General features: G+C 36.9%; 1 protein-coding gene across 1 annotated transcript in view; it reads right to left on the reverse strand.

The window, feature by feature from the left end:
• Positions 1-11,795, reverse strand: part of LOC106937562 (tensin-3-like) — a 51,918-nt gene extending 40,123 nt beyond the window's left edge. The window contains exons 1-12 of the mRNA XM_015019127.1: positions 11,485-11,795; positions 8,785-8,958; positions 8,089-8,139; positions 7,885-8,007; positions 7,698-7,762; positions 6,050-6,133; positions 5,798-5,910; positions 4,875-4,935; positions 4,723-4,798; positions 4,315-4,444; positions 4,085-4,150; positions 2,347-2,451 (exon numbers count right to left, since the gene is read on the reverse strand). Coding sequence (XP_014874613.1) covers positions 2,347-2,451; positions 4,085-4,150; positions 4,315-4,444; positions 4,723-4,798; positions 4,875-4,935; positions 5,798-5,910; positions 6,050-6,133; positions 7,698-7,762; positions 7,885-8,007; positions 8,089-8,139; positions 8,785-8,934 — 1,024 coding nt within the window. The 5' untranslated portion in view covers positions 8,935-8,958; positions 11,485-11,795. The remainder of the gene's footprint in view (positions 1-2,346; positions 2,452-4,084; positions 4,151-4,314; positions 4,445-4,722; positions 4,799-4,874; positions 4,936-5,797; positions 5,911-6,049; positions 6,134-7,697; positions 7,763-7,884; positions 8,008-8,088; positions 8,140-8,784; positions 8,959-11,484) is intronic.
• Positions 11,796-12,981: the final 1,186 nt, after the last annotated feature.

The following is a 12,981-nucleotide window of genomic DNA, read 5'->3' on the forward strand; positions in this document are numbered from 1 at the left end:
ATATATATATATATTAATATATATATATTAAGCTTGTTCAGTTGTTTAGTGTCTTTTAATTTGTGGTCAACCCCCTAAATTATATAGAAGTGGGCAGAAATAAGCCACTTAAATATAAGATATGTTCCATGTTACGCTGGTTTAATTTTGATAAAGTGAAAAACAATGTACAGTAACTACTGGATAACACGCAGTGAATGCCACAGCTGTGTAAGTACAGCCTCTTGAGTGCAGAGAGGCAATAAAACTGAAGTGCCAGAGATGCATGGTAAAAACTTCCCAGTGGTTCTAAGAGCTTTTTCACACACTGATGTTCACAAACTGACAAACAGAGATCCAAAAGAGCAAAGCTTCAATCAGCCCAAACAGAAATAAAAGTAAGAAAGCTTACGTTACCCACAGCCAGCAGGAAACTTTCACTGTCCGCTCTGCTGACTGGAAACAGGATGGAAATAATTTGCCGAAGCCTCCCTCCGGACTCAGGGAAAGAGGAGGCGAAACGGATGACAGGCAGAAAAGGAAAGAGAAGGATGACAGTGAAAGCAGACTGAAAAGTTTCAGAGCAGCTCCTGATTCTGCTCCTGTTTTTCCGTCTTCTCGGCAGCAGGACGACATGTGAAGTACATTCTTTCTCCTAAGGTGCTAACAGCTCTCTGGTGTGCCTCCTCCTCTACTCTCTCCTTTCCCTCTCTCATGTTGCTGCACTTCAAATCCCCGCCTTCAACCCTTTAGTTATTTTTTTCTCTGTTTCTGTCCCTCCCCTCCACCCCCCTGCATCCTGTCCCAGCCAACACAGGTAGCTGAGGGTGCACTCATGCGTTTTCATCTCAGGAAAGGAAGGAAACTAAAGGGTGGATCATTCACTAGCCTCACATAAACACACACACACACACACATGCACGCATGCATAGGTGGAAGTGTGTGCTATACACATAATGCACTTTCAAGAAAGAAAAAAACACTCCAAAAGGACCTTGAGCTGCCCATATTTGGTGAGGAGAATGTAAACATGGAGGCGGACTCCGGGGGAGAAGGGGGAAGGGAATTTACTGGACAAATTGCAACCTGCAACTTGAACCTGAGAGCAGTGCGGATAGAAAGGGAAGGCAGATGAGGGGATGGAGTGATAGAAGCAGCACAGGAGAGAAATGTTAGACGTTCAAGTAGAACAACCTGAGCTCCAAAACAACAGTCGCAGGAGCAGCTGAGTTCCACATTCCTGTTTGCAGTCCTATGTGTGTTTTCCGTGTTTACGTGCCACTTTTTCACAAGTCTTTAAATCTAAATTACACGGCTGGCGGGGGCAGATTTAGCCATGGCATAAAACAGCTGGAGCTGAAACCTCAGCCACAGCTTAAAGCCATTGTTTCAGCTGTCTGCTGTGGGATTTTGTGATTTTGTGTTGGTGTTTTTATTCCGAGGAGCTGGAAAATTCTTGGGGAAAAAAAAATCTGCAGCTTCCAGTCTGTTCGCTGTCTCGGTTGCTTTCACGAGAATTCCCAGAAACGTTAAGAGGAAAGTCTTTATCACTAATCGTCTACAATTATGAGATATTTTGTAGGTGGCCAAGAAAGAAACCACAGCAAAGCAATCCAAAGAAAGCTGGAAATTTGATTGTCTCTTTTGAAATAAATTGTGTGAAAGTGTTGAAATCCCTCCTCTTTCGATCCAGTTTGTACTCCACCAGAGAATGACTCTCTTTCATCAACAAATTATTTCTTAGACATATACACCTGTCTTTTTAAACGATACTGAAAAAAGAGGGAATCTAATCAAAAATAGAATTGTGTGCAAATTGGCCCAGATTTCAAGACCTGTTGGACATTGTTGGCCCATATTTCTTTGAGATTTATCAAGATAGAAGTAAAAGCAAAAAATAAGTATAAACTAGAAAAAATATGAAAACATTAATAAATGTAAACCGAATGCAAAAAGTCTGTGACATTTTTAAGTAGTAAATATATGGAACTAAGCAGTTATTAAAATTATGTCCAACAAATCATGAACAATGTAGAAAACAAGCACAGCTGAGGAGATAATTTTGTCAAACATGTTGCTCTTTTTGTCTCATTTAATGAAATAATTGTTATATGTACATATAAAATACCTTTGTTGTTGTTGATACAGTCTAGTTTTATTTTAGTTTTATACAGTGACATGTTTCTCTACTTTCATAATGTCTATTTGTTTTATATTGTTTTTTGTTGTTTTTAATAAGTCACAGCAGTGTGATTTCCATGTTATCACATTTTCCCCTCGCATAACACAATATTAGCGGATTCCATCCTAATCCAGACAAAATGACAAATCAGGGGAGGACAAATAAGAATAAAAGGTACACTTTACTTCTTTCATGGTGAGGCGAGTCCTGGAAAGAATCTCGTCTGACTAATGGCTCCATCGTGTCATAGTCCACCGTCACACAGCGCCCATTCAACCACTGCTCTCTACCTAGACATAAAAAATAACAAACACCAGTCACTCAGGGAATAAAACTCATCCCCTCGTTCGATTCCTCATAAAAATCAAAACATGAGATGTTACATTTTGATATCCTCCCATTTTGTTTGTCTTTGTTTTTCCTCCTGTGTTAGTATCTACTGATTTAAATTCCTCACTGATATGCGTGTCCGATAAATCTCACATTGCTTCCTGTTGAGTAATGAAGAGCCTGGTTGCTACTACTGAGCGGGACGATTTTTTTTAATTTTTTTTTTTTATTTTTATTTTTTTAGCGTGCTGTCCAACACTGCCCCCTCCTGGACGCACAACGTTTTCTTTCACAAATGACAATTAATGATTATCCTCCTTTTTAAAAGTTACTTGACAGATATGAGGGGTCAAAAATGTTAGACTAATAGTTAATTTAAGTCTTTATCTTATTTATCATGTGGTGCTTATTTTTAAGTGAAACTACATCATAGACATGACAAATTTCCGCTAAAATTATCCTAAGGTATCATAGTTGTGTTGTTATAACCTTAGGGTGCAGTAAGACATTAACTTGCCATGCTCCATTTTTTTTTCTCCTGTAGAAGGTACACTTGACCAACCGAGTTTGTGTTTAGCTGCGTCTTTTCCTGAATGGAATCGGAGACAGAGCCATCCCTGTGCTCTTTGTTATTCTTTCATGTCTTCTTTTGTTTGTTTGTTGCACAATTTTGCGAAAAGAAAGTGCTCCTAATATTTTACTACCCTGTTTCTTTTGAGGACAAAGCAACCATTGACATAAATATTCTTGCCAATAACTACGTTATGTGTAGTCTCTTTGCTTTTCTGTCCCATATGACCCCGCCCTGCGTTTACAGACTTTACTAAACTGTCTATTAAAGCAAGAGTCATTTTTATTACAGTTGATGAAGTAGGAACCTTACATGTACTAAAAGGACTGTTTTGAGCTCCATTACATTTTTTTACTGATTTATTTAAAGTTGATTTATTTGAGAACACTGAGTGGTGAACATTTTATGTGCTTGCTTTGCTCAGGAGTGGAATTTAGCTCTTGCACATTCTGACAATGAATTGGGTGTTAAGATTGTTTAGAAAAGCAAATCAGTCAAATTATTTTGCTGAACTGCTGATCAATTATGATACTGATACCAGTACCAAAAGAGGTGCAACAAAGCTTACATATCCCTTACAAATGTAGCTATCTACCCAATTCTAGAAGTGTTTCAGCCTATGAGGTCATTGTTTTACACTTTATATTTTTGCAAAAACAAAAACAAAAAAAAAACAAAAAAACTAACTATCATGAATGTGGTGCATTCAGGATGGCATAACATTCAATCAGGGAAATTAAGTGTTTGCTTGCAGAGACTTGGTAAAGAGTTTGTAAATCCTCCAAGATGTCTTTTTACTAAGTAAAAATATCTGTTAAAAAATAAATTAAAAAAAAGATTTTTATGTCTCTGGAGACCAATATCAATGCAATGAAATGTTTTTTTTTTTTTGTTGTTGTTTTTTTTCTAAATTTGCAGAGAAAAACATTTTAAAAATGAGTCAACCTGCCATGCATTCTGATAAAACACATTAAAAGCTTATTTTCCTCCCACAACATGAATGTTCGGCAGAGTAATTCTACCTGCGATCTTTTCTGGGCTTTCTGAGAACAGCAGCTCCACTTTTCCATCATCTGGGAAACGGGAATCTGGAATATCGAGAGCCAAAATGAGACAGCTGCATGTGTTTCCATTTGCCCTTCGAGGTGCCAGCGTTAGTTCAGGTGTGCGGAGAGCCAACAGTTTTATCAGTTACAGATTAAAGCCTGACAGAGCCCCTGAGCGGAGCTGGAACAAAGCAGGTTATAAATACCTTCAGCAGCACAGTCAAGGTCCGCCTTGCAGAAAGAGAGGGAGTGTCCGAACACCAGGCCCATGTGAAACTGGAGGCGGAAAACGACTTGGCGACTCTCTGATTGAAGGTTTTTTTCATAACACACCACCTAAAAATGAGGAAAATTTGAGTGACAACGCATCCTGTTTACTGTTCCACCTAATTCAGTTCACCCCAATTGCTTCCCAATGTCTGTTTGAAGGAAATCTGATGACTTTTGTTGAAAAACTACAAAAGAATCATCCTAAATGGGTAGAAGTGTCTTATTGTAATTGACTTGATGGTCAAATAACATGAACTCTATCCATGTTATTTTGCCAACTAGAAGGTGAAATAAATGTGTTATGCGGAAAACAAACACATAGAGAAGTAGTATGACTTTCTCACCATGATGTCCCCTTTGAGGAGTTGAGCTGGCTGAAGCACAATGTACAGCCGATCCGTCTGAGCAGCATTAACGTGACTGAAGTGAAGGCAAACACATATTAGTCACTGTCCTCTATCTTTTGTGTTTAGAGCGTCTAAATGATGAGCCTTACTAGACTGGAGATGTGCAAACTGCTTGCAGACTTTGGTAGACTCTAAGGAAAAGGTAGCATCCTGTGGGATTTAAAAGAATACACAACAGTCTTTATTAGCTGCAAGCATAAAGTCATCTTAGCTAACGAAATGAAGGATAGAAAACATCAGCCTGTGTGAAACTGATCCATGTATTGTGTTTTACTTGAATTGAGTTAGTGAAACAATAACAATAATATGTTTGTACATCTGTGTCCAGAATATGGGCCACAACTTTCAGACACCTTAATGGGATAAGAAGAAAGTTAGTTGGATCATTGCTCTGTGATAAAAATATGGACTTATTTCTGCATTTCATTTGGAAATCAAATGAGATGACATTAGGCTCATTGATCAAACCAAAATAACACAGTTTATTTGAGTAATATAATCTAGCTACCTAGTGACTGATTATGAGTAAATCATAGAAAATTACTTCAAATCATTAGTCATAAAGGCAGTTTTTAAGAGACGTTTTATAAAACTGTATGAAGACGCAGTGCAGTACACGATGCAAATATGACTCAGCATGAAATTTCCCATGGTACAAAACGCCTTTTTGCGCCTTTTATTCTTAAAAATTCAGGAAAACAGCAAGAGCACAAGATGGCAAAACACCCAGAAAACCATGTTTGAAACTCTCAAAGTGAGATTCTCATCAAACTAAGTGAAGTGCAGGTGATGCTGTTTAAGCTGACTATGAGGTGTCTTCTGTCTGACAATCTTCACCTGTTTTGTTTCAAATGAACGTGGTACGACCTGTGAACCTCTCTCTCATGCCACCACTCACCACTCCCTGTGGAACTGTTTCAGATGTGTTGAATGTGCTGTTCTAAGTGTGCCAACTCCAATTTGCAAAGCCCCTTTACAAATATGTAGCTGCCATTTTTCTTTTGACACTTACCTTCATCTGGTCTTGTTTTGGGAAGACCATAAAGAACTACACAGAGCAGAAAAGACGGAGATGGGTTCATCCTCAGTCCTCCTTTCAACATGCTGCCCACCATCCAAACATACCTGAGAAGACACAGCGAGTATGTTTCTGGGAAGCGTACCGATAAAAATACCACTTAATGACAATCTAGGAATAAGTCAGATCATGACAGATGAAGGCTGAATGCGAGTCATTTGACTTTCTTGGCCAGGGGGCTGTTACCGTTTCTGTGAGGGGATCATCAGAGCAGATAGCTTGTCGTTGTAGAATTTCCTCATGGCAAAGTGGTCCAGAGAGAGGTCTGCACTGAGAGAAATGCACATGTTCAGATAAAGTTGCAGCTACTAGCTGAGCTGCAAATGGCTTGAAACATTTTGGTATCCTGCAGAGATTTCTGTCTCAGAAACTGCTTAGACCTACCCGATTTGATTTGCACATAAAGTAACTGAATGCCTTTACTCTCTTGACTGTCTTTTTCTCACAAAATTATTTATGTATTTTAGGCTCTGCTACCTGCAGAAACCAGGCGTCTTTCACAAGTCGTAGCATGTCTGCAATCACAAGCTCATGGATCGTGCACACAGGGACAATGGTCACAATCAGATATTTCCCAACCGTTCAGCCATGATCAGCATGTCAACGCACACGTGCCGAGAGCAGGAATTTGATTAGAATCTAGCTGAACTTTTCTGACATCTGAAGATTAACACAACCTAAACTAATATTTCTAATATGACTTCCTTGTTAAAAATAGAAGATGTGCTCTGTAAAAGCTATATTTTTTGCACCAGTGTGACTTGCCTGCATGCACAACAACAGGATATTTGGCTAAAAATCAAACAACTCTGAGTTTAAAGTCTCTTTAATCATCCAAGCTGTCCTTTGGCTTGTCAAGAGCTCAGCCTCTGTGTTTTGTTGTGTCAATTGCTCTTTGATCTTAACAACCACCCAGAAAAGCTCTTCAAGATTTGACAAAATCAAACAACGTTCAGTGCCTCAGGCTGAAAATGTCTATTTAGATCTTTTCAACAGGAAACAAAACTTTAAAATAGCAACCTTAAAATTCTCTCAAGTTCTGTAATTTCTCAGAACATTACATGGTTAAAAACTAAAAAAAACATGTAATCTAAAGTGTTCTCGTAGAACACTTCTTATATCTACTCCACAAAAACAACCCACATGCACAATTTGGAGACATATCCAACTCTCAGGCTACAAGCCCCAGTTCACAAGGTAGCACAGCAAAGTCTGATTCCTTTGTACAGGATCTGATCATTGTACTGTATCCACTGCCTTTCAGAGCTTGAATAGTTTGTTTCAATTTCTTGTTTAGAGGAGTGGTGCAACCTGATGGATGTAGCAGCTTTTATTGTAAGGCTCTATGCAGCACAAAAGAGCCTTACAATAAATCGGATGGTCACTAAAGACCAGTGGTTGTTTAATCGCATTGTAGCCAGGTTGAAATTCTCTGATAACAAAGCCAAGCCAGTCTATGCAGGCGACACTTCATTGATTAGTTCCCATTGCAGCCAGGAAGTTCACCTACACAGTATTCCACTTATGCTCCAACAATGATAATAAACCAACATGCTTTCAACATGGAAGATTTACGGACTCTCAAACAGGACGGGGTAATCTTGTTACGTGTAACTTAAAGTGCACTCCATCGTTAATGCATATTAGATGTCAAAAATGTCTCCAAGGCCCTCCAAAGACCATCCATCTTCTGGCTGCATAGTGTGATGGTGCAGGCTTAGTTTGATGTAAAGGGTGAAGAACAGGCTTGTTTCATAGTGTCTTCAAAAGTTTATTCACTGATGTACTGCAGTTCAACTCTATTTGAAGAGAAATCAGTTCTTAAACGTGTTACCTGGCAGACATGTTGCTGAAGTGGATGTATGATGCCAAGAGAACTCCAAGCTTTCCCATATCTCCCTGTTGAAGACGTACACAGATTTAAGTGTAAATATTATGTCCCCCCATGTGCCACACAGATCACCTCAAACACAATTTAATGTTACTGTGAGTGGGCAGTGCCCCCCCACCCCCATGCTTACCCTGCAGTGTAACACCAGGACGTGTTTTGGATAACCTTGTAGCCAGTTCTCCATTGCTGTGCACACATTAAAGATTTGATCCAAACTGGGAGCTAAGAGATCCAGCCAACCTGTGTTGAAAATCTGACAGGAAACCGAAAAGGCTGTGTCACATTCACACAGAACTGAAACCTTGAAGCCAGATACCTATGAGTGCTTAATTACCTTGTGGGTCGTTTTTGTAAGAATGTCATGCTTCTGGGAAAGGTTAATGAGCTGTATTAGAACAGAAAAGCGAACGTTCAGAAATTACAGTCGTATTCAATAAATCAGAATAAGCACTCAGATGAGGGCCGTTTGCTAGATGGAAAATAATAACCCTTAAGAAGTTCACATTTTGTCTTTTAAAAATATTGTTTTTATTCTAATTTTAAATGTCATATTTTCATTACCTGTAAGTGGAAAATCATCAGAATTAACATAGATAATTATGTTATTTATGAAGCTAACTAACATAATTAAAATTATGTTAATAATGACAATTATTAGCATAATTATCATAATCAGATTAAACAGATTAGTTCTATTCATTTCTGTTTAATCTTGCAGGTAAGAGGTATATTTAAACAATTTCTTAATTCTACTGATCCTCTTTTATACCCTTCTACTATGAGTGAAATTGAATTGGCTTTTCAAAAATTGTAGATTTTCCCCAATTAATTACGATTAGTTAGGGGATTAACTGTTTCTATTTATAATTTGCTTATAAAAAGTAGCATTTTTAAAAAATCTTTTAATGTAGTCTACGTTAATGTTAATAGCTATTGTCCTTACGAAAGACCTTCAGAGTAGTTCTTTGGATTTATACATGAGTGAAAAGAATCATGAAAAGAAAACAGCTGTTAAAAAATATTTTCTCACCATATAGTTGTGCCCATGCTTAGACTCTAGCATAGGGATAATCTTCCTCAGATTCTGCAGGTAGAGATCCTCTGGACACGTAGAAGGGCAGATGATGCTGATGATGCACTCTGTGATGTATGTCAGATCAATTTGTCGTAGTTCTTCCATGACAGCTTTTAGTTACATTGGCCTCTGAAAACATTCGGAAAGTGATGCAGGACATATATAAAAAGAAAGTTATTAAAACTTTGGGGAAGTGAGATTTTGAAGCTGTGACCACATGTTCATGACCACATGAACTCGTGTTCATGTGGTCATGAACCCGAGTTCATGACCACATGAATTTTTACTCAAATTGGGATTTTACTCAACAAATTTATGATTTCATCAGTTTTATGCACTCCTTTTTTGAACATGTTGCTTCACAAAGTAGGGTCATGACCGAGCAAATGCTTAGTCACCTTAAACTCTCCCTGACATTGAGACTTGAAAAAAATCACGAGCAAAAAATGAGAGTTCATGAACTTACTACTCAGCAGATTACAAATTTAAAACAGTTAACAGAGACAAAGAAAATAAATTTTGTCTTAAGAAATCTACTTTATTTTCAGTAACAGCAACACAACTTCTTTAGAAACTACAGATTTTGTGTCTAATTTTACTCAGCCTCACCAGCTGTCTTTTTAAACTGTTTTACAGTGTTTACTTTTCCATCTTACTACAGCTAATTTCATCTATTTTGTATTTGACATGCATAGAACAACAGAAGAAAACCTGTAAAATCACTAAGCATTGATGCTGTTTGCAAAAAATTTAAATTGCTCTCAAACTGAAAATGATGAATAATGGCATACAGAAATGTAACAGCTGACAGCAGGACATTGTTCAACTGATCAGAAATCTATAGAATTGCAAAACTGATGTATTCTCAATCTGTACAAGTGTTTCTGTGCTTGTATATTTAAATTTTATAAAGTAGACATGACTATTAACCCATTCTGAAATGATCAACACATGCACTCTGACTGTGTTTAACAGAAGGGCCTACAATCTGGCATCAGTTTTGTCTTTCTTAATATTCCAAGCGTTATTTTCAAATTGTTTTATGAGAATAAAAACGCATTCTAAGGAGTGCAATTTCCTCCCTCATTCCTGAGTAACCCATCCACTGAGCTACATGTCAGTATTTGGAAAAAAAAAACAAAAACAAAAAAAAGATCTGGTTTGGGAGTGAGTTTGACACACAGCTGGGCTGCAAGGAAAACACAAAGAGCCGTGCTTAAACTCGTGTTCACCCAAGCCTTGTGACCACAGCAGAGTAAACAGTGATGCAACCCTTTTCACCAGCTGCACACAACAATAACCTCCAGCTCTGTCTTATCGTAAGAATTAAAACTGCACAATGGGAAAATGTCCATGTCATGTCTACAAAACGTGTCAAACAATTCACATTTTCGGAAAGATTTTTGAGAAATTCCTCCTAATTCAGTGGGGATTAGATAGCACACTTTAAGAACAAATAAAGTGAATTCACATTCAGAAACATGCTATCACAAAATAACAGCAATGCAAACACCAATAAGTATGAGGCAGCCTACTAAATAATTTGAAGGGAACACAAAAAAAGTGAAAAATGATTTGATGAATGACTACAAGAAAATAATCAAGACAGCCTCTGTTTCAAAGCATTTGGGGAATTTCCACCCTTGTCGTGCTTTTCCTCCCAAATCTGTGGCTTTAAATTTTAATTCTTTGTGTGAAAAACGTGACTCTTCAGACCTGGTCTGTTTCCTCATTTCCCATTCTCTGCTGCATCCCTTCTTTCTAGAGAATCCATGCAGTAGCAGCTAACAGGGCTGGGCAAACAATCTTAATGAGTGACTTCTCTGCAATGATGTATTTCTGGGATGTTTTTCCAACATTTTTTACTGCTGCACATCTAAATTTGTCAGTGCTCCGCCTGAAAAACCAAAACAAGAAGTGTGTGTCTCAACTACGTTCATGCTACCCTGAAAAGTCCTTGAGTACTAAGTGGGCCACATATAATTACAGTTTCTATTTCCCATTTTTATAGAATGGAATTCCCAAGTGGATCACCCACCTATGTTTATTTTGTGTTTGACTTACGATCTTACAAAAGAACACTATTGCTTTGGTGGATGCAGAGTTTGATTGTTACCTAAACGAAGAGATAATTTGAAACTGAAAGTACATAAAAAATAAAAAAAAAACAGAAATGAAATTAACAGCAGCATCTTATGACTGCAAATTATCATTCTATTTTAGTCAAACGCTTTTCATTTCCTCAAGTACTTTTTAAGGGTTTCCAAATTATCCTCCAGTCTTCCTAAGTGATCAAAATAGAATTCATTTCAGAAATTACATTAAGGTTATGTTATGTTGATCAGCTGAATTATAGCACTCCTACTGGCAGGGATTTCACTCCTTCCAAGTCCTTTAACATTCAGCCAGAGACATCTGAATCCCACAGCAAACACATCTGTGTATACTCTTTGCCTCAATGTTTCAGTAAATAAATCTTTGCATTTACAGTAGAACCATTCTTCAGTGAGATTTGCCAGTCATCACATGCTCTAAACCTTCAGTGGCCATTTACATGCAGGTGAAAGACAAACTTCATGGAACAAAGAGCAGGTCAACACTAGTTCAAACTTTTCTGTAACCTGTCAGAAAACAACAACAACAAAAAAGGCTTACCTTTGCTGCAACAAACAATGTGTTATATTCACAGCACAACACTGCAAGATGTCTGAGTGAATGGTATTAAAAAAGAGACGAGGTGGAGACTTGAGAGTAGGTGGGAGGAGGAAGGAAGAGCTTGATAAAGTATACTGTGACAGCTCTGCTTGCACTTTGCCCTCTGTTGGACTGCAGTGTGACAGCAGTTCACTCACGTCTGCGTGGACGCCCATAGCAATCCAGCAACACCTCTCTGAAAACAAACAGGAGCTGATTAAACAGTTTTATCTCTATGTTGTCTGGGGTGACAGACATTGAAATTTAAAAACGACACTCAACCAACTTTTGATCAATTTAGGGTGGAAGAGGAACTGTCAAACTATCCATGCCTTTTTATGGTGTTATAATTTGTGAAAGCATATTTTAATTATCAATGTCATGACGTTTTGGAACTTGCAGTCTTAAAAATTTGTGTTCACTATATGAATGTGTGTCAAACTGTATTTACATACAAATTTCAAAACAAAATACTTTCGAAATGATTGAGGAGGTCACACAATTAAACCAGTTTGTCATATTAAATGGCTACTAACATGTTTTAACAACTGTGATAAGTATATTTTGTAAACTTCTACTACTGTTACTACTATTACTACTACAAATAATAATAATAATAATAATAGTTAAAAATACTTAAAAGTATTAAAACAGTGTTAAATATATAAAATTAAAAACAATAAAATATTATACAATTCTACTGTATAAGTTACAAAACCTACAATAATTTAGGTAGAAAAGGGAAAAAAGAAAAAATTAGTGTGATAATTTTTCAATAAAACAGTATTTATTTCACTTATATTGCACTGCTAGTATGTCTGTGATAATTCAACATTTATTCCACTAGATGGCGTTAAAATATGATGCTACTTTGTAAAGACAAGGACAAGTGTCTTAATAAACGTGGCTGTGAATTAAAGTTTGTGTACTGGTTCTGTCGAATATATTTTTTTCCTCTTCATATCACTTTACATATTATTATTTGACAAACCACTGTAACTTCAAGCTATGGTACCATTACTGTCTTATTACAGTTGCAAAGATCAATAATTCAGTGGAAAGTTCCGTAAAGTTAGTGTTATGATCTTATGTAAAGAAATGGCAAAGAATTATGGTTACTGCAGTTGTCAGTCATATATATATATATATATATATATATATATATATATATATATATATATATATATATATATATATATATATATATATTTGTCAGAATATTATTTCAACATAAAGAGATGTACAATTATTTGATTACTTAACATAATTTTAACTTTATGATATACTGTGAAATATAAGAGGTCGACATATTTTATAATTACATTTAGTTTGTTTGTATGCTAAGAGCAATTTCTTGACAAGTTGGGGAACTTGGTAGTTTCACAAAATTATCATAAACACTCTGAGGTACTTCCCAAAGTGTACGGGGTCATGTGCCTATGTGTGTGTGTGAAATTC

Source organism: Poecilia latipinna, unplaced genomic scaffold, assembly GCF_001443285.1.
Source record: "Poecilia latipinna isolate Pla-1442-1.1 unplaced genomic scaffold, P_latipinna-1.0 Scaffold81, whole genome shotgun sequence".
Lineage (NCBI taxonomy): Eukaryota > Metazoa > Chordata > Actinopteri > Cyprinodontiformes > Poeciliidae > Poecilia > Poecilia latipinna.